Source organism: Zonotrichia albicollis, chromosome 4 (assembly GCF_047830755.1).
Source record: "Zonotrichia albicollis isolate bZonAlb1 chromosome 4, bZonAlb1.hap1, whole genome shotgun sequence".
Lineage (NCBI taxonomy): Eukaryota > Metazoa > Chordata > Aves > Passeriformes > Passerellidae > Zonotrichia > Zonotrichia albicollis.
The window spans coordinates 39848941-39870862 of NC_133822.1; the positions used below are offsets into that span (position 1 = coordinate 39848941).

At 37.6% G+C, this 21922-nt stretch overlaps 1 protein-coding gene across 9 annotated transcripts in view; it reads left to right on the forward strand.

Annotated features, from left to right (window-relative positions):
- NR2C1 (nuclear receptor subfamily 2 group C member 1) overlaps positions 1–21922 on the forward strand; it is a 57016-nt gene that overhangs the window by 14410 nt on the left and 20684 nt on the right. For 7 of the 9 annotated variants that reach the window (XR_012580043.1, XM_074539613.1, XM_074539615.1 and 4 more), the window contains 8 exons: positions 3863–3970; positions 8362–8592; positions 12006–12087; positions 14013–14192; positions 16125–16272; positions 16379–16469; positions 18161–18345; positions 21638–21800. Coding sequence is in view for 8 of the 9 variants with exons in the window: in XM_074539613.1 (XP_074395714.1) it covers positions 3863–3970; positions 8362–8592; positions 12006–12087; positions 14013–14192; positions 16125–16272; positions 16379–16469; positions 18161–18345; positions 21638–21800 (1188 nt within the window). In the remaining variant the exon portion in view is untranslated. The remainder of the gene's footprint in view (positions 1–3862; positions 3971–8361; positions 8593–12005; positions 12088–14012; positions 14193–16124; positions 16273–16378; positions 16470–18160; positions 18346–21637; positions 21801–21922) is intronic. The other 2 variants (XM_074539618.1, XM_074539619.1) reach the window with 1 other exon arrangement.

Consider the following 21922-nt stretch of genomic DNA (forward strand, 5'->3'; position numbering starts at 1 on the left):
AGATAGGGGCAGTAATTTATGTATCTTCAATAAGTGTTATATTTTAGCTTGAAATATCCACTCTTGGATTCTTGTCTAGACGTAGATTTACTTCTCAAGTAATTTTATTTCCTCTCAGCATTGATTTCAGATGGAAAGGTTGGAGTGGGGGATGGGATGGTTAATTCTCCTCTGAATAAATTTTCACAGCTTTTATTTTTGTAGCACGAAAATAAATGAGTGTTCTGAGTGCTACAAAAATAATGTTCTGAGTGCTGCTAAGGCAATCTCAAAAGACTTAAGTGGTTTATGGGATGTTTGCTTGTTATTACTTGTCCTGTTCATTAGGTGAGAACACGTGTTTAATGCAGTTTTGTTTTGGGACTGTAATTCTTTGTTGAGGACTAAATAGGGCTGTATTTCCTGTTTAAATTGGTTTGGTTTTGACAGTGCAAGGCTAGTCAAAGCTAGCTGAAGTGTACATTCCCCTCAGGATGGCGTGATGAAGGTGTTTGCCTCAGGGGTTTGTTTCTCAATTTCATAATGTGATTCCAGGACACACTGAGGTGACTTAGTATCTCAGTACCATGGGAGAGACCGGGTCCTTTTTCTGTTTCTTTCCTTATTAATTTCCCCACCAAGAGCAAGCTAATAACCCGGCCAAAACAAGTGGAAGGTTTTCTGCTGGGTTAGCATAGAGTAGGGTCTGAGAAGGCCCCAGTGACTACCAGAGCCAGCACACTGGTAGCCAAAGGAAGGCAGGGGAGAAAACAGGGAGAGTGAAGGTGCAGTGCTGCAGAGAGCTGTAGCTGTTCTTGTCCATGGTGAAATCACAGCTGTACAGTTTTCATGGCTGTTGTTTTGTCAGCAGTGGAGATTAGGATTTGTGCTTTAGCAAGATTTTACTGACTAAGATGGTCACACCATATTTGGCAGCAGTGCAGCTTAACCATTCCCCAGTCCTCACTTAGCCACTTATTCTCACCCTGTGCTAGTCTTGCTCATGTAAGCTCTGTGTGTCATCATGTGTGGACAAAACTAGGAAAAAAAATGAATGACAGCATAGGGGAGGAAGGTCATCTCCCTGTTGGTTGTGATCAGTGTGCGGCCCATCCAGGCGCGTGCTTGGAAGGACTGAAAAGCATCCCTGAGGGCAGTGCAAACTGGGACTCCTTAAGCCAAAATTGTTGTCACAGGTCCAAGCCATGCATGAATGTGCTGCCTGAAAGGTGGAATCAGCAAGGAAAGCAGTCTCACAGGGGCCTCCATGCAATAACTTTCATTCCTGCCTACATACAGACTGTAATTGCTTGGTGGCATTCCTAATCACTGAAAAATCATAGTTTAAGATCTAGAGAGCTTCAGAAGTATTTTTGCTAACATTTATAATACTCTTGTTGAAGTAGTTCTAATTGAATTTACAAGAAAAATTTACATGAGTAGAACCTGAAAGGAAGAAGACCTGAAGAGAAAACGTGTTCCACTATTGAGGATAATGGAAATGCTTCTGTGTCTCATTGAAATAATGATCAGAAGTGTTTTGTACATAGATTTTGATTTTTTTAAATAATGTTAATTGTTGTTCATGAAGCATTTTAAATCACAAAATTACCACAACAGTTTAACAGTGGTGTTCACAAGCATACTTTTGTTAATTTAGGCCTTTTTACATGAAAGCAAAACATTGAAGCAAAATATAACCCTGTGTGTATGGAGCATAGTGCAGTGATTGTTGTTGCTCAGATTCTGCCATCTGCTAGTCATCTTTTGCTCAGTGCAAGATAATTCCTATTTCTGTATCAAGACCACATTTCTTGAATCATGTAGCAAAGCTACCTGCCAAGAGAGCTCTTTATTTAATCTCTGGCTGCATACACTAAACTGTGGTGTTTCATTTCCACAGTCCTGCCAGTTTGCTGTAACAGAGGAAAGCTATATCATTGTTGAAACAGTCTGTCACACATAAAAAGTAGAATTTTAAACAAATTTTGCAGTTACTCTTATCGATATTAACTGAAATAAAAATTTAACCTTGTATTCTGCATAGAAGTAAAACTGTCAAGCTGACATTTTGTGGGGTTAAAAAGTACATGTGGATCATGACATTTTAAGGGAGCAAATGTGAAGCAGTTCTATAATATGTAGCTTATTTTGTAAAGCAAAGGTAAATGCACGTAAAACTTTAATCACTTCTGAATCAACACATGTACCTGTTGATTTCAGTGGCTGATGCAGAACTTCAGTGCTTGAAAGTACCTCTCTTGAACTGAAAATGCTGCTGGTTGATGAACAGTTTTTTGTCCTTTACTTAAGCAAAGAAGCAGATATTATTTAAAAGTACTTGTACTCAGAAAAATTGTGTATTTTTAGAAAGCAGTGTCCAGAAATGACTCGGCAGTAGTTTGACAAGCATTTCTTTTGGTGTTGCTGGCAGTTTAAGTAATCTCCCCAGCAGATTAGCCTCACTCATTTGCTCTGATGCATCTGCTTCTGAGCATTGTGGAGACTGGATTGAAGAAGATCTGTGCTAAGAATAGCCTTTGTTTGCTGGGCTGCTTTTCAGCCTGCACTGGTGTCCGGTGCCAGATCACGGAATGACTGACCAGCCAGTTTTACCTGCCACACTGAGGGGAGAGGAGCAAGTAAATCATGAGATTGCTACCAAAAGTAGCACCTTTTTGGGCAAAATTTTAAAATCAACATAGGGTAATGGGAGCTTGTATGTCTGCTAAAGGGGGAGTCTTACCCTCCACCCCACCCCTCTCTCGTACTGACCTCGAGCTGTGTGTTCTGGCCTGCTTTTGTCTGCTGATGCTAGCATTTAGATGATGGTATGGTTGCAAAATCAGGAAGCTGATCCAGGAGGAACAAAAAGCCTCACAAACTGTTATGAAATAGTACCTTGACTGCAATATCCATATATATTCTCTGTATTAATTGGGAGAGGCAGAGGGGCAATGAGGTGCAGAGATGTATTGGTGTAATGGTGTAAATACTGGGAATTATTGGTAATAGAGATTTATAGGATGTTGCAGGCAGTTTTGTGAATAGCAAAAAGGTTTTGGAGTTACCTGGGAATTTAAGACAAAACTTTCAGGTTGAAAGTGTCTGTAAGCTCTGTGAAGAGAAATTCTCTTTACAGTGCAAAAAATCTGGCCTTTCTGATCGAGCCTCTACAAATAGCAGCTGTCCTTAATTTTTATTGACAGATATTGTAATGAATAACACAATACCTTCCCTCCATGCCATTGGCTGTAGGCTGTGAAGAATTTTTAAAATACTGATAATTGTTAAAATACTTCAATAAATTGTGTTTGAGAGCATTCATGCAGATATTTTAATACAAGATACACTATTTGCAAACTGTACACAATTTATTAGTTTTCCCTGCCTTTGTTAATTGTTCTCCAGTATAGAATTCTTTAACAGAAAAACAGAATTGAAACTGCCAATTGCTGTTTCCATACAAAAAAACCCTTCTGTCACTTCAAGTGAGCCATTAAAGTACATTTATTGCAAACATAGCACAGCTGTGATGGTAGGTATTGTGTCTCATGACCATCAACAGTAGTAAATATTCGGGTCGGTTGCCATACACAGACATGTCAACAATTAATTGCTTCACTTAAAGTATTTGTAAATTTCACATTGGAGGGTGCTTTGAAATGGGTCTAAATCAAAATTTTCTAATTAGAAAAATTAAAGTGTTGAACTAGATTACAGGCATTCACATTTTTTATAGAGTAAGAGTGTCAGATTTTCCATGGCCTTGTTCAGAGAAACTGGAAGTTGATGAAACCTGAAGGTTTGCTCCATTAAGGTAGTGGCTCCATTAAAATAGTCTGTCTGTTGTCAGTCCATGCCATTTGTTTCTCCTTTCTAGGTTACCCATTCTCAGGAAGGAGGTGCACAGACACTCATGGATGGGGCAGCACAGCGAATACAGATTGTCCCTGCAGATTCGGGCCTCTCTTTATCACAGCGTATACAGGTATGCTTCATCTGATGCATTTTAAAACAGACATGAGCTATTTGCTTCTGCCAGTTTCCACATGCATTCTTTTTTGTTTTCATCTTGTTACTTGCTTTAATGTAAATATTCAGCCCCAGATGGCAGAGACCCTTTCTGTATAAATAGGAATAAAACAGCATTCCAGTCTTTCCTCTCTTTTTCTTTTTTTTTTCTTTTTCTCTTGTAAGAATTTTAACATCACAAAAATCCTAAATCACTGAACAGAAAAATACTTTTTGCAAGTGAAGCTATTCCTTGAAAGTTGAATTTTTTTTCTATTTGGTAGTTCAACTAAGTTGGAGGATTTCTACATTTTGGAGCAGAAGTGGAGAGGGAAATACTGCATTGTATCTTTGAAGTAATGAAAAAATGCAGAGAAACTTAATGTCTGAGAAGAATACTGATTTTTGGTTGTCCCAACCTATGTTGTATCTCTTGGTATTATAATCCATAACCTGGTCAAGTAATAACCTCCAGCTGAAGTGAGGGTAGTGAAGTTTTTGGCAATGTAGGTATATAAATCAACACACAGATCTCTGTGGAGACTAGGAACATTTGGGGAATGAAATTTTATGTTTTATGCCATAGAAGTCAGTGCAAATCAGTTTTATTTTTAATTTTCATTGTAGAGAAAAATATCAACTGCAGAATAAGTGTAAAAAATATTCCCAGATATATGTTGTTCATACAAAAGCACACATTTAAGTGAGCCAGCTGCTAGTATAATCTTGGCTGCTTTTTCTTTTAGCAGCTTCACTCTAAACATTGTCCTCTGTTTTCCTCCTGTTTTGGTGCATTATGTGCAAGCTTTCAACCTTCCAAGGCTCTTCACAACCACCCCCTATACAATATGGGGTTTTTTTAGATTTATTACCCCTCCACCTGTGCTCTACTTGTGGTATGTCTTACCAATCATGTAGGTCTTCATTCTTTCAGCTGCCTCTGCTCTGTTTCTCACTTCCTGTACAGCTGTACTTTTTATTAATTAATTTGTGCTCATCAATTAAACAGCATTCTGTCTTCAAAAAGGATGGTAAGCACTTTGGCTGTTGTCTCTTGATGTGTGTGGAACAACACTCAGTCAAAACACACATCCTTCCTGCAAGAGACATCTACAAACATCACTAGTATCAAACTTAGTAGTAAAAACTTTGCTCAGAGAAGAATTTATGTGAAGAGCAAAGTAGTTTGTAGGAATAAATGTATCTCTGTGAAATGTCCAACATAAATGCTACATTTAATGATTTTGAGTTTATATTTCCAATCATTATTTTTTCCTTTATTACTATTAAATGCACCTAATTATCTGAAACAATGAAATAAAAAATCCTCAGTAGAAGATTCTTTAAAACATGTTTCATTAGTCACTCTTAGGGAATGCTAGCATTTCTTCTGGGAGAAAAGTTGAATGTTACATTTGCTCAACAGGCATTCTGCACAAAATTGCTCCTGTTATAAGCAAGTGTATTAGTTGTCTGTATTTAGACATTTGCTTTTTTGTAAAATAGGAACACACAGATACTGAGGTGTTTATTGAAATGATGTTCAAATGGAAATCAAAACTTGTTAACAAACAAGGCTTAAAAGCAATAAAGGAAAACAATATCTTCCATTATCATCAGGGTGCTTATTTGAAATACATGAGGGTAGTGTATTTTTTATGCAGTCAATCCTGAATTGATATATTCCTGTTTTATAATATTATTGTTTTAGCCATATTGAGTTTCAGGTTATTAAGAAAGATAATGTGTTGTCACTGATTCGTGGTGGATTCGTGGTCAGAAGATAAATGTTTTTCCTCTTCCCTTTGACAATGTTTTTCTCTTACCTTGACATTTAGGTATTGCAAGTTGTGCTGTGCTGAACTGCTCCCCTTTTCAGTGTCCCCATTGCAGTGTAGGTGGGGGTTTGCAGGTGTATAGCCATAAGGGTCAGCTGCAGTCAAGAACGTGCTTAAGTGTTTAAACTGCTTTCTCTTATGGCTCTGTCAGTTGTCAGATGCTTGTCAGGTGCAGAGATCACTTGTGCAGGTTGAATAGCTTTGTAAATATTAATGTAGCACTGTACCTACTTTATCATGTAGTGAAAACTGCCCGGGCATCCTCCTAGGATTGCAGGAGCCCATTGGAAGACTGGGACTCGATTTGTTAAATAGAAGGTGAAGTGAATTGGGTGAAGTGTCAGTGGTTCTTCTGCCTACTCTCCTGCCTTATTTATCTACAAGTACATATATTTTTTTAATTACACAGCTGGGCTACAGTAGGAAAAAAGATTACTTAGTATATATGTTCCAAAAATAGTTTCAGCTGTACTTCAAGTTTGTGTTTGGGACTTGCTGGTTTTTGGGTATACTTTTTATAAACCTAACTAGATGGAATATGTACCTTTTTGGGGTACTCCCAGTTATGCTTTTAAAATTTGATATAGAGACAGATTTTAGTTAAGAGTATCTTTCAAAGAGCAGGTCTGGAGATTCAAAAAACAGCACAATGTTCTGTTTGGCTTTTGTACATCTATGCACCCTGTTGAGCATAATATACATTGGATTTCTCCTAATCCAAATAAAATGCTTGGAAAGATGCTAGATGCTTGGAAAGAAAGGGAATGGAATATCAGCTACGTTGGAAATAGCCAAAAATTACCAAAGAAATAAAGATTGTGAATGAAGGAAAATGGAGCAAAGAAAATTAAATTAAGGAATGAAGGGAATTGAAGGGGCAAGGAAGTTTGCCTTCTAAAGAATATGGAACCAATCTAAAGGAACTTAAAGAAGAAATAATGCTCTACTGTAGCCATATGTGGTCCCAGACATGAGGATATATGAAAAAACTGCACAGAAAATTTATCGTGTCAATAATTATTGTCATGTTTTAGCATTGTCTTCTCACCCTACACCCCAAATCCCATGACAAGTTCTTTGGCATTTAGAATGTTATCATTTACCTGCACTTTTCTCTTAGATATGCTTTTAATCATATTGTGTAGAGAAAAAGATTTGAGTTTTGATCCATTAAAATGTTAAGAGCACAAGGCCACCTGAAGGAAACACAATTATTTTGTGTAATGAAACTCATGATTTATGAATACTTGAAAGTGGCAATATTGTGTTATAACTGCTGAAATTGGATGCTCATCACTGCTTATCTTTTTAAAATGCGAACTCTACACAGGCATTGGGCATTTAGAGAAAGTAATACGCCTGTTGTGAAGGTGCAATAGCAAAGCTGATAAAGAATTCATGTGAAATTATGCCTCACTCAGTTTCTTTGTGCCAAAATTCTCCACCTAGGAAATGCAATTAATATTGGCACCCCAGTTATGGGGAATAAGTTATGGTAAATATTAGACAACTAAATAAATGTCATCTGTAATCAAAATAAAATTCTTATCTATAATATGAATGGTAGGCATGTGTAGATAAACATAAATGTTTGTCTACAGTTTAAAAAAGAAGTTAATAGGAGCTATTTTATTGATCTGTAATTCAAAATAGTTTGCAGGAAACAGTCTTTGTAGGATAATTCTCCTTAGTCTCCAGAATAAACCAGGCAGTTTTCCATATACACATTTTTAACGAGATATGCAGTGACTATAAGTGAGATTTATAATGGAATATATATAGAATCCTGATCATTTTCTCTGAGGCTTATAATCTTCTGACAAAGTTGGCAGAAGGTAGAGGATTATTTGATAAAATTCTGCTGTATTTGTGCTTGAAAACTGGGATAAAATGGGAAAAACCACCCCGTAGATCTGTTATTTTTCCTTAAAAAAAAAAAGAAAAAAAGGCAGGGAAGGAGATTCTATTTCACTGATTTATTTAGAAATGTATATGTAAAAAAAGGCCCCCACAAAATGAAGCCTAAAATGTATATAAAGGTGCGACAATATAATTGCTTTTCCTGCTGTTTACTGCTTGCTTTTTTCACTTGGACATCTACGTTTGTGGTTTTAAGAAGTTCCATGTTAAGTAACCAAACCTTGGAGGTGCTGCAGACACTTCATGTAGAGAGCAGTGAATTCAAGATTTAATATTTCTTATAACCTGATGGGTCTTAGGGCTCAGCTACAGCCATGCCTTGAGTTCTGGGTGTTAGAATTGTCAGGAGTTTCAGTAGTGTTGTAAAAACATGTGTCAGTTGTAAAAATTGAGTACAGACTCAGGTTTTACTTCAAACACCTTGATTGAAATGTGTTTCAAATACAGTTAGAATCCAGGTTTTTGCCTGAGTTTAATTCACTCTTGTGTGATGGAGGGGAAGATGATCCTGCTTCTCAAATGTGAAAGGCAAAATCCCATTTTCTTCAAGTGCCCGGATTGGGTCCAAAAGGTTAAATCACCATAACAATTGAGATAAATGTATTATTAGATTGTCACAGATCAGCAGACGGGCCAGAAGATTCAGATTGTTACATCACTTGATCAGAGCTCAGCAGGCAAGCAGTTCATCTTAACAAATCATGATGGCTCTACCCCAAGCAAGGTGATCCTTGCCAGACAAGATTCCACTCCAGGAAAAGTTATCCTAGCAACTCCAGATGCTGCAGGTGTCAACCAACTGTTTTTTGCATCCCCTGATATATCTGCACAACACATCCAGGTAGATAATCCACTTTATTTCATATTTTTCATTCAAATGGGATAAGAAAAGATGTTTTATTTCCAAATAAGTCTGTCTGGGTTCTCCTTTTTGTTTTTTGGGGGTTTTTTTAAGTATAATTTTCCTTGCACTACGACTCACTGTGGATACTTAAAAATTATGAAAAAACTTTTTTTAGTAAATTTCTTGCTTTTAAAATTTCTATGTTGGCTCATGACATTAGGAAAAATACAGTTATTTTTATTGTCATTTCCAGATTCTGCCATGCCAACAGTCCTTTATTTCTGCTCGTTAACTCTCCATCTGTTTTCATGTATTGTTGAAAAACATTCACTTTCTCCATTGTCCTTCTCTCTTAACATTTCCCTTTGCTGGTTTTCCTTTTTGCACGCTGTTGCAACTGCTGTTCAGCTGTGTGAATTGTAGTCCACAGCAGTGCTCAGACTGTTCAGTGGGGCAATACCTGACTCCATGGGGGTGAGGAAATAACACGAATGCTTTTGTGTTTACTAATGTGATATTGTAGCTAGGCAGGGTTGTAGCTCCCTTAGCTGGTCCCCAGTGTACCTTACTCCCTGCACATTGTATGTGCCATTTCCTTAGTTGCCACCCTTCAGCTTCCAGGCTTTCTGTCCCAGCCTGGCAGGGATGGCTTGGCACTGATGTGAAGAGTGTCAGAAGCATGCAGGGAGAGCTGGGAGATGTGACCTGCTTCAGCATGAAGTAGGGGGATACTGCATCCAGCTGCAGTACAGTTACTGCATGTGTTCCACCCAGACACATTGCTGCTGCTGTTACAGTACATCAGTGGTGGGCCAGACTGCATTCAGGTAGCTGCAGTCCAGTTAGTCCCACACTGCATTCAGACAGCTGCAGTCCAGTTAGTCCCACACTGCATTCAGACAGCTGCAGTCCAGTTAGTCCCATATCAAACACTTAAACAGCTGCTTAAGGAAAAATGTTAAAAGATGGCCAAGTAAATAATGATCTTTTTGAGCATATCCTTTTACTTCCATTAGCTGATGATACAGAGGAAGCTCCTGATTTGGAGACTGCAGTTAGACCAACATATTTGATAGCTGCTATTAAACAACCTTTTTTTTGGTATTTATATAGATCATGTAAGCTTTATTCTGTATAATATCCTATGGTGTGCCAAGAACACGTTAGATTATTTGACCATCTGAGAGAATTGTTTAATTAGGTGTCTCTTGCACTAGAAGATACTGCACACACTGCACTCACTACAAAATCCTCTTTCAAGCAATCTCTTTTCAGCTGCAGACTCTTTCACTGTTCAGTTTGTGCTCTTCTGTGAACCAGTCCACTGATTCACTACCTACACGTTGTATAAGCTTAAAAGAATCTCTGTATTACATGATATTACTATTTTTGAAATTCACAGTTCTTTGTAAATGGACACCCTAGGTCCTTGCTCCAAAGAATTTGATTACTGTGAATATGGGACCAGTAGCAAAAGCCAATCCTATTGAGAGGCACTGAAGCATGCTTAGTGTTATCATGCACTTTGTATTTTAGGTAAGCCTCAACAAAAATATAACCTAGTGGGATATGAGTAGTCCACATAATAATTATTTTCAAAGACAACTTGAGAGATGAGAAGTATGCCACACTGGTTTATAAGGCAAAATTCAGGAAAAGAGGAAATCTGTAAAAAAAATTGAAAGCTGTAGTTCTGATTGTATCATTTGGGCAAAATAGATGAGTTTGAGAAGCAACAGGGTATTCTGTCACCCCAGTTACATTGTTCTGTTGTCCTCGAATATGTATGGGTAGAGATTTCCTCTGTTCATTTAAAATCCCATGAAATACAGAGTACCATTCATTTGCCATTCCCCTGCATCCCTTTGGGATCTTTTGTATTTTCTCCCTCAAATGATCTTTCCATCTCCAGTTTCACTTGTTTTCTTCTTCTTCTTCTGTAGCCCTTACTTGAAATGCCCATTTGTTTGTTCTGCCAAAAACCTCTCTGTTATTGCACCTTATCTTTACATTGACTCATTTGGCAAGACCCTTTCGCCCATCATCTATTTTAACTTCAGTGGCTCTTTTTCGTATTAATAGTAAATTTTTATTCTTCATGTTCAAGGTCAGTTAATAAGTTCTCTGAGTCTGGGGTTTTTATCTCCTCATGGGCCGATTCTGTAGTCCTTCCTTATGTGGAACTTCCCATTTCAGTGCAGCTTTAGTTTATGGAAGGACTTAGAATTTATATTTTCTATAATATCATGAAAATACATAATGTTAATACTGGACATTTGGATGGATCAATAGGTTAATATTCTCTTAACTCATCATCTTATTTTTCTTAAAAAGTTGGTGCTTTTTTAAAGAAAACATACTAGATGATTCTCAGAGACTGTATTGGTAACAAGGCTAACTAGAAAGAAGTATGCTTGTTAAACTTTCCTACATACATCATCTGTACTATGTTCCAAACTCTAAAAAACACAATTTCCAAATTTTCTCTCTGGAGGAGAGAGTACTTTCTGTTTTGCTTACTTCCCATTTTATCAGAGGTCCTGTTCTGAACATGCAAAGCAGGAATGTGGAGTCTGGCTTCCCTTTAAAGCACAGTAGAAGTTAAAAACTCTTACAGCTTCTAAACTATATTCTCTTTTGAATGAGAAGAACATTTTTTTCTTTTCTATGTCAAGATGATGTTTGGTTGTTACTTGTGATTTGTATGTTCGTTTTTTAAATGGATTTTTTCTGTGCTTTATTTATGTTGTGGTGGGATAGTTTTCAAAGGTTAAGTGAAATGTTCTGGTACCTGCCCTGTAGTACTGGGATTCTAAAATTATGGGCTTAACAAAGCTTTACAGGTACCAGAGATAAATGGCTGAGACAAGACAATAATATTTTTATAATGTCAAACTGTTACTGAAAGCCAAGCTATATACCAGTTGGAAATTAAAGGTTGTGTCCAGAGTACATTTCCTTTTGGTCCATATTTTGTGTATTATAAAAAAAGAAAGTATTAAACCTCTGTGGAGGTCCAGTAGCCTTTGCAAGGAATTTTTTTAGTTCCATCTGTTCAGTGCTCCCATCTCTTTTGTACTATCAATGAACCACTAGTATAGAAATATAAAATTGAACAAATGGTAAGAGTATGCAGATGCTGAAAGTTTTTCAAAATGTCAGTCCATTTTGCAAAAGTAGTATTTAGAGAAATGAGATCTTGAATTCTTCTCAAAAGCATTACAAGTAAAACTCTTGTTCCCTCCTGAAAGGGAGCACAGTGGCATGGCAGTATTACATGTAATCAAGAAAACATGATACTTTGTAGATTTAGTCCCCTATCTTAGACAAAAAACACGAGTATGAGATATATTTATTATTTCTAAATGGTGAGAAAAATAAGAATTAAATTCTTTCACACTTTTTTTCAGATTTTAACGGACAACTCCCCCAATGAACAGGGCCTAAATAAAGTGTTTGATCTGTGTGTTGTGTGTGGAGACAAAGCATCAGGTATTTGGTTTTTTCTTTCTTTTTTTTAAGGTGGTGCAATTTTATAAAGGCAGTTCAAAATTCTTCTGAAGCTGTGTAACAGTTTGCATGCATATACATGTATAAATTTCTATACATGCAGTGGAGAATTTCACTAAGTGGTACTCTAGTATCCATGGATAGAATTTATTGTTGTTTTTCATAGAATATCCTGAGCTGGAAGGGGCCCTCAAGGGTCACTGAGGTCCAGCCCTTGGCCCTGCACAGGACACCCCAAGAGTCACACCCTGTGCTTGAGAGCCTTGTCCAAACTCTTCTTGAGCTCTGCCAGGCTGGTGCTGTGACCACTTCCCTGGGGAGCTGTTCCAGTGCCCAGTCACCCTCTGGGTGAAGAACCTTTTCCCTAACATATAACCTAAACTCTCCCTGACCAGCTTTGTGCCATTCCCTTGGGTCCTGGCTCTGGAGGGAGTAGGTCAGTGCCTGCTTGTCCATTTCCTCTTGTGAGGAACCTGCAGACACTGTGAGATCTCCCTTCAGCAGGGAGCAAACTTGCTAGAAAGTAAAATGTATTAAATATTTTTTTCAAAAAATTGGCAAAGTTTTACATAAAAAATACGGTTGCTAGAGCTCTAAATACTTGTCAGACCTCACCCATCTCAAGGAAATTTCTGCCAAACTTAAGGCAAAGATCTGTTTGGTATGTTCTAAATGTTAAAACTTCTCTGACTCCCCAGAGGAGGGCTGGAGTCTCCCTTGAGGGGCTGCAGATCCAAGGAGGATTTCCTCCTGTGCTGGCCTTGGAATATTGGGCAGTGGTAGTGACTCTGGGGACAGAGCCATGTTTCTCTGAGCAGCTGCAGGTTTTGGGGAGCCTCCCATGTGACAAGCCCTGTCATGAAAACTGCTTTGCAGATACTTCCAAGCTGGAATCCAAGAAGCTACATCAAAAGAGTAGGGGAAACAGCAGCCCTGCTGCTTTGCAGAATGAATATTCATAATCCAGCTGCTCCTAAAATGTTTCAGACGATATTCTTTTAATACATATGATGCTTTTGAAATTTCACATTTTAGTAGTGGTAAAAAGGTTGTCTGTCATAGAGGAATCTAGAAAACCTGTCAGAATTTCTAGAAACTTCAGGAAAGAAGCTTAAAATGTTTTCTCCTAAATTAGGTTATATTTGTGATTTATTCTGTAATGTACCGTATGTATTTCAAGGATTCATAAATGAAAATTGTTGTAACTGCCAAGCATGCCTTCATCAATCCTTTTTATTAATGTTTCTATTTTATGCAAAATCAAAATAATTCGCTTCTAAAAATTATATCTTTTTTTTTTGTAGTATATTATAGAAATTTTTATATTATACGGAAAACTTGCAGAACTGGTCTTCAAAAAAAAATTGTACTTCTTTTAGATTATTCTTTCGTTGATGCTTTACTGCAAGAACTGTGGACATACCATTACCCTGTTAGGAAAATGAAAGGTGAAAATAAAGCTTTGAAGTGATTGCCTCACGCTGTCAATGCCATGTTTGCACTTTCCATTGTTGCATTAGATTTAAGGCATACAATTTCAACAGCTGAAATTGTAATGAGAAATCACAGAAAAATCACTAGAGGAATCTATAAATTAATTTTTTTTTTTTGCTATGTTCTTACCTATTTTCTTAGTCTTTTTTAACACTGCGGTCAACAGATAAAGAAATAATTTGATAAGCAACTTGCTTGTTTGTAAAATTTTGTTTAAGAGCTCTGAACTAGAAAAACACTTCTTGCTTTTTATGTTTTATAGCCTCAGTATATTTTAAGATCTGCAATGGGAAAAACAAGTGTTCCTTTTGTGGGTAAAATAGCTAATACTTTGTCTTTAATAAATGTCAAGTCTATAAAATGAATATGATACTGTAAAATTGATGTCACGTTTTCTGTTGCTTTGGAACTAGGGCGTCATTATGGAGCAGTGACCTGTGAGGGATGCAAAGGGTTCTTTAAAAGGAGCATACGGAAGAATTTGGTTTATTCGTGCCGAGGAACGAAGGACTGTGTCATTAACAAGCACCACCGGAATCGCTGCCAGTACTGCAGGCTGCAGAGATGCATCGCCTTTGGCATGAAACAGGATTGTAAGTCTGAGCAAGAGCAAACTGCTGCACCTGCCGGCTGCTTTGTGCTACAAAAGATGTGCTTTGTATAGATACAAATTGTTATCTTGGATACAGATTTTTAAATCGTTGTATTTTTTCCTTTTAAGGAAGTTTGGTGTATCACAATGTTAAATGCTTTCAGGTGTTTGCTTTAAAAGCCTAATGAGCTCCATCCCACATGATAAAAGTGAATGAATTGTTACTCCTATGTGGCAAATATCAAACATGTCTGCATTTTTTTTGTGCAGTTCAAGTTAAGTTGCTGAACTTTTTGAACTCTCCTTTCAGTTTTTCCACAACTGAGATTGCTGTTCACTTTTGGCAAAGCTCTGCAGAGACAGTTATTCGCAAGGCAGAGATCCATAGTAACCTAAAGTTCAGTTGTTACCGATTCCTGCAGATTCCAAGTTCATTTCTAGCTTTCTACACATTAGATGTAGTGGTAGTTCAATATCACAGCAGTATCAGAATACTAAATACACAGAAAATCACACAAAACACAAGTTCTTCAGACCTAATACTGTGACACTGTTGTAGTACATACAGTATTGGTCTTGTTCTCTGCTCTCTGTCATCCTGCACTTACTTTACTGACCCTCTTGAACTTCTGTGGACATTTCCTCCTTACAGCCCTGCCTCTGTCAGCAGAAATCAGTAACACAGAGGAAATTAATTCAGAAAGGGAGGAAAAGCTGGGGCAGTGAAAGTGGATCTTTACCCTCTAGTTCAGCTGGCAGTAAGTAAGAAAAGGCCCCTCCACAGAAGACTTTTTAAGCAGAACAAAATCACTTGGCTTAGGGATCAGAAGGCAGGAAAATAATCTGTGGGTCATGGGGGAATAGTGAGTGGGAGAGAGGACTGTTTGGTGATAAGAAGTCTCATTCCTCAGTGGGGTGGAGAAAGGAAAGGAAATAAAACTTAACATGGTCTTGGACTGTAGCTCCCTCAATGGGGTTTATTTGTCCCTTGAAGAAGCCTTGGCCTTTTCTCAGCAAAGTGAGAGATACTGAGCACAGCATTTACAAAGGAAGATTAAATACTTGCCTCCATCTCCCACCCTTTAAAGCACTATTTGTGGGTTGCAGGCTGACTTCAACAGCATTGTCAATACTTAAAATTACAACATAGGGGGTTTAAGGTGCTTATCAGTGTGAAAATTTGAATAGCATCACAGTCTACTGCTATCTTGAAAGGTCTTTAATTTTTTATCTGAAGTTACACATTTTTCACATTTCCACATTCTTCCTATAGAGGGTAATACTGTAAGTTTCATTTTAATGTTCAAAGCAAGATGATACATTTGTGGGCTAAAGCCCCAGTTCATTCCACCTTGTTTCACTGAGTCATTCAAATTAAAAAATCCACTTATTCTCTGAAGTCAGTGACTGTGAGCCAGGGTCTTGCCCAAATTTATCTTAAATGGTCTGAACTCAACTTTGTGAATGTATCTTTCCCTCTGTATTGTCTGAGGTCCTAACCTGAGAAGCTTCATTAAGTAAATGAAGTTATATGGGTTCAACACAGACCCACAATCCATGGAAAAACATACCGTGAGTCCTTTACAAAGGAGCTGAGAGTGTGAGATAGTGAAACTGAGAGAATGCCAAGCTTTAAGCTGCCACTTTGAGTCAAGTTAAAAATGAGGGGATGTCTCCCTTAATTTTAACTTTAAAGTGTTGCAATATGTTCCATCTCAGACTTTGACTACTACATCATTTCACTTAGAACTTGTCAAGTTGGTGTGGTGGTTTTATCCAACTTGTTAGCTTGTGGTTATGGGATATATTTAATATATATATATATTAGCTATTTTCAGGATTATTATTAAAACCAAATATTAAATAAAGAAGAAAGTATTATTTCTTATTCTGTAATTCAGGGCGATTTAATAGTTGGATATTATTTCTGTAGCTGTACAGTGTGAGAGGAAACCTATTGAAGTGTCAAGAGAAAAATCTTCCAACTGTGCAGCTTCTACAGAAAAGATCTACATTCGGAAAGATCTCCGCAGTCCATTAGCTGCAACCCCAACTTTTGTAACAGACAATGAAACAGCAAGGTATGTAAATTGTATTCAGAAGTGGCTATCTCTATCTTCTAGATAAAAAAAAAAAGATTGAATTTTAAAATTAATCAAAATTAAAACTTGTGCTGTTTTCTGTCAGATCAACGGGTTTGCTGGAATCAGGAATGTTTGTTAACATTCATCCTTCTGCAATAAAAAGTGAACCTACTGTGCTGATGACTCCAGATAAGGTATGTGATGATATGACTGATATAATAAGTAGAGCTAATTGCTGTAATTGTATATGTAAGGAGAGAAGGGTGTTCTATTTGGTTAAATTAATTTTTAAAACACTCCTTTGCAACATTCAACACTGTTACAAATGCCTTCTCTTTACAGGAATCCTCTTAGCATCACACAGTAAAAACACTGAAAACACAACAAAGTAAATGTCCTTCCTTCACATTTTTAGGAGTCTTAAGGGCAGTATTATTTTAATTTTTATTTTGGGATAATCCTGGCACTTGCCCTGCTCTTTTGTACAAATAAAGTGAAGTGTTCACAACTTCTTATGGCACTATTACACACTCACACAGTGCCATGTGTAAATACAGTTGGATTTTTTTTTCTCCTGAATCACTGTTTTTTTGGCAAAGCTGATAAGATTTATCTCATCAACAATGTTATTTATGATCTGTTTTTCCTTTGTTTCCATTTTGTTGCATTTACTGATCCACTAAAGTCATGTGGTAGCTTCTTCACATATGCACAGTATTTGTGTTTTTCTAGCTGATATTCAATTACCTCATGTGAGAGAATGGATTGTAGGAGAGTGGAGATAGTGCTGCAGTCTTGCTCCTGATAAGTTGCAGCTGTGTAAGACACGTGAACAGCACTGAAGGAGAAGCAGCATGGAATGCCAATGTGTATTGACCAATCACAAAGGAGTAAAAGGGCAGGCAGGTGTTATGCATGTGAGAGAAAAGATATAAAGGGTTGGGAGGAGAGAGGTGGTGTTAGAACTAGCAGGTTGTGCTGTGAGAGGAAGGGGTCTGTATTGCTTGGTGCTGCTTGTGGGATTGTAACAGAGAGAAGGTGTGAAGGCTTCAATAAACTGCTGATGCTTGCTACCATCTTTGGTGCTACTCTTTTGAGTCCTCTGTCAATCAGGGGAAGTTTTTAGATAACAAAGGACTGGCACTGGTGTCAGTCATGTGGCCACTGTCCAATTGGTGCCCTGTTTTAGGGGTGAGTGACAACAAATGGTGCCCTGTGTGAAGAGTGACCAACAGCACCCTCATGCTGTGTTCATGTATTTTGCTTTGCTTGTTCTGTCTGGTGTTAGCAGCAGCACACTTGTCTGTAATAATGTACTTTTTTTTTCTTTTCTTTTGCTGTGATAGAGTGGGACACATCTTACTGCTTCTCTGAGTTGCTAGACAGTACTGAATCACTTTTTTCCTTTGCAGTTTAACAAAGACATAAACACCAAAAAGGCTACAGCATAATTCTTTTTATGCTTGTTTATAATGGTGACTTTTCATTAATTCCTTCTTCTCATTCTCCTCCCCTGTTACTACTGACTCATTTACATGGCGAAGGAAGATGCTAAAAATATAATCTAGAGCAGTCTTACATTCCTGGTGATAGACGAGTGCATAGAGATGTGAAATCTTTCTGCACTTGCTTACCATCAGTAGTATTCTTTCTGAAAGAAATAGATAGCTATTACTTTTACAAGTAAATGTCAAAGTATTCCATATTTTTGATGCAGTGCAGTGTCTGATGGCTGTATTGTGGTTACTTATGTACTGAAAACAGTTTTCTTACAGGTAGATCTTTGTATATGCTCTGTTCTTCATTTATGTGAAAGCTAGGCTCTTCTCTTGCAGGTTTGCTGCTGCCAATTATCTGAGAATTAAAAGCTGTTCTTTTCCTTTAGGTAGAAGCATGTCAAGGAGATTTAAGTACACTGGCAAATGTAGTGACTTCATTAGCAAATCTCAGTAAATGCAAAGACGTCTCACAAAGCAGTACAGAGCTATCCATGATTGAAAATTTGAGTAATGGAGATGCATCATTATCTGAACTCAAGCAAGAAGAACAAGCTAGTAGTGATGTTACAAGGTAAGGCATATTACACTTAAAAATACTATCCTTTTCAAGATCTCTGTCAATTCAGACCAGAGTTAAATCATCACAATGTAGGAAATTTATCTGCTTTAAAAGTAATAGTAATACCAGCATAAACTCATGTAGAAGGTAAATATTGTAAGATTCTTCCAAGTAAAATGAAGAGAAAAGTTCATTAGAGAAATAAATCCTTTCAGTTGTTTGTACTTGAAATTGATTTCAGTATAAATGTTACAGCTGATTTTCTTACCTTTTGGTTGGCCATGCTAAGGTAGGTCTTAGTTAGATCTTGTACTGTAGTCAGGGCTTTGCATCATCCTGGAAAACTTGTTCTTAAGAGATCTCATCTGTGTTAAGTGCCTGTAACTATTAATCACCTTAAAAGCCTGAAAAGCAATTTCCTCCTACACAAGAGAAGAGAATTCTCACTACCAATATTAATACATTCACTATCTTAAAAACTTGTGTTCAGCACTGGTTTTAACTGAGCTATTGTGGTGAGCATATGTGTAAGATGTATATACAGAACATTCACAGTTTTTCCATCCGTCACAATCCTGTTGGTTGTCATTTCATGCAAGATTCTGACTGCTGTCCCAGCAATATTCTTTTACACACCACCCACATTTTACATTCTGTTCTGAAAGTGTGTGTGGAGTAAATCTGTTTAGGGGAAAAAGGTGGGCATATAGTGGCTGAAAAATCTGATTTCCCCTGTGGTCTCTACTGCCTTGTGTAATTGCAAGCAGATTACTTTTTTCTGTTCCTTTCTTTACTGCTTAGAAAGTCAGTCTGACTTCTTATAGATGCTGATTTGGGCCCTTGGTAAAGAGTGTTAGAGTATGCCATGTAAGTGGTATTGTTACATGTGCTGATAGCCATTGTTCAGTACTATGGCTGTTCAAAGAGATGTAGTAATCTTTCATTTGCTGGGACTTCCAGATGCTTATTTTTACCAACTTCAGGGTTTCTGTTCAGTTCTAAAAGTGTCTATAAAAGGCATCTGGGGCTCTCAGCTAGAGAACTTGAAAGAGTTCTGACTTGACATACTCTTGTCAAGTAGGTTACCTAATAGCTGTACAGTGGGGAGGTTCTAGTTAAATATTGCTGTGGAAGGGAAGTTGTTATTCCAAGAGAAACTAAAAATTTTCTCTGAATTACTGAGTTCCCTGTCAGGCCCTATGCCAGCATGATCTAACAGACGCGGATGTTTATTGAGGAAGAAGAGCTTAAGGGACTTTAAAGAGCACATTTCATCCATCCATGCTTTTCATGTATTTTATTCATTGCTTGCAGTAGTTACTATTTCAGTTTTGCTGCAAGCAATCCATTGCTTTTATATTGTAATTTTATGTGCCTTGTTCTCTAATGCTTCATGGTATTATTTCTTTACAGTTTATCTGCAGTCTTACATATCTGTTGATGACCGAGCCTGACAAAAAGAGAACCAAAATTATCTGTAGCAAAGGATATCAACACCATGTATCAATACCATAAACCATGTATTTTAATGATGATTATGCCTCGTTTTCTCACTTTGTGGGCTAGATTTTCATAGCTCCCAGGCAAGCTTTGTTCTAGATTCTCCTTTTCGTGATGTTTTACCTTACAGACCTTGCTCATGGTGGGGCTTTGTGTAGGAAAGGACTCACATTGCTGAGCCATGAGGAAGCAAAGCTGCTACTGACTTCTGCTGGCTTACTACTGGCAATTAATGACATAGGAGGGAGAAGAAAGCATTTCATTTCTTTGAAAGCAACATTGAAGAATGACTAGGGAGGAAAGTGTCATGGACAGACATGGTTAACAAGTGTACATGCCCACACTATTTTTCTAGCACTTCAGTCTGCGCTAGAATAAATACAGGATAGTGACAGATGCATGTGACATGTATCTTTTGGGGAAAGGGGTAGTCTTGTTCTCCTAAATTTCTGTCCCTGCCACATGAAGAACCTTGAAGAGATCCTGGTGTTTCTTTAAAAGCTGTCACTGAGCTGCTGTGTTTGCCTGTTCTACCTAAGACTGCAGAGTGAATTATGGAAGACCTGAAACTCAGATCTTCTAGCAGGACTCCATAGTATAGTTTCTAGAGCTGAGCCATGAGTGCCTTCCCTTTGTGCCAACTTTGTGCATACCACAGACAGAAGATGGCCCAGGTATGTCTGTATAGTCCACTTGTGTATGCCCCAGTCACCCTGGTGTGTGTACATCAAGGTACACAGGCTAGTGAGGCCCAAAAAGGAGTTCATTGACCATCCCTAGCCTTGAGGCAGTGTTAGCAGCTCTTTCCCTGTGATATTTCATTTGGTTGTGCAGAGTCATGTTAAACAGCTAGATTTTTTTTTTTTTTTAGCGTGTTAGTGAATTCATGTAGCTAGAGAGAGTGTGGGGGTAGAGAAACTGGCCAAGTTCTATACCAGATTTTGGAATTAAATCAGTGATTTTAGACTCTGGGGTAATAAACACGTCTATAAATTCAGAGTGAGCACTACATACATCAGCTTTTGTAAAGTTTTCTGGCCTCAGTGCATGAGTTTTTCATGCAACACTATATAGAAATGTTGCTGTTCCCAGGATATGTCATCTGTCTGTAGGCAGTGATGATGTCTGTATTTTTGATTGAAGGTGTGTCAGTTGTAGTTTTCAGGTGTATTCATGAGCAGAAAAACAACCTGTGTTATCAAGCAGCCAAATACTGAGTAATACATCTGTGCTTGTCCTGACATGTGCCCTCTAGCATTTGTGCTTGTGACAGCCAAGAGGCACTGCCATGCAGCAGAGGGTACTAAGGGTTGTATTGAAAACATGGGAGTGCTTTCTCTTGCATATTTTGAAGCAGTCTTTTCAAATTAAGTTGAAAAATCTAACTACAACTCATTACTTAAAAAAAATATTTTACTCTGTTTGCGTTTCATATCAATAAAGCCTGTAAAATTTATATATGTATAAGTTACTGTAACAGTAGTCTGGTGATCATGTCCTCAAAACACTCATGCCAGCACTGTCAGTGAACATCACTAAAGAGATCCTGAAAAGCAAACTGTGATTCAGCAGCACAACCAATATGTCAAAACTGTGAATTTGTTGGCAACTAGTGTAAACAGGATCTGCTGCTAATTTTTGTTTCAGAGTTCGATGGAATGTCAGGAAGAGCATGCCTGCTGACTTTTATTTTCCAAATCTCACTCTTTGAAACAGACTTCTATGTACAGGTTTCAGACTTGTGCAGGTTTTTGAAACGGTCTCTAAAATGAAATTTTCTTTTTGTTTGTTTGTGATCTTTCAGGGCATTTGATACTCTTGCAAAAGCATTAAATCCAGGAGAGAGTGCAGCGTGCCAGAACTCTGAAAGCATTGACACCAGTGCACAGCTGCTTGGTGGAGAAACAAGCATGAACATCGTGGAAATCGAGGGGCCACTACTCAGTGATGCTCATGTAGCATTCAGGGTACTGAATACTTTCTTACTGTTGACTGTTTATAGCTGTTTTGGCATAGTGATTTACAATAATAACCTGACCAGGCTTTATTTTGAATTTCTTAGAGGAGTATTTGTTCAGGTATTAGCATT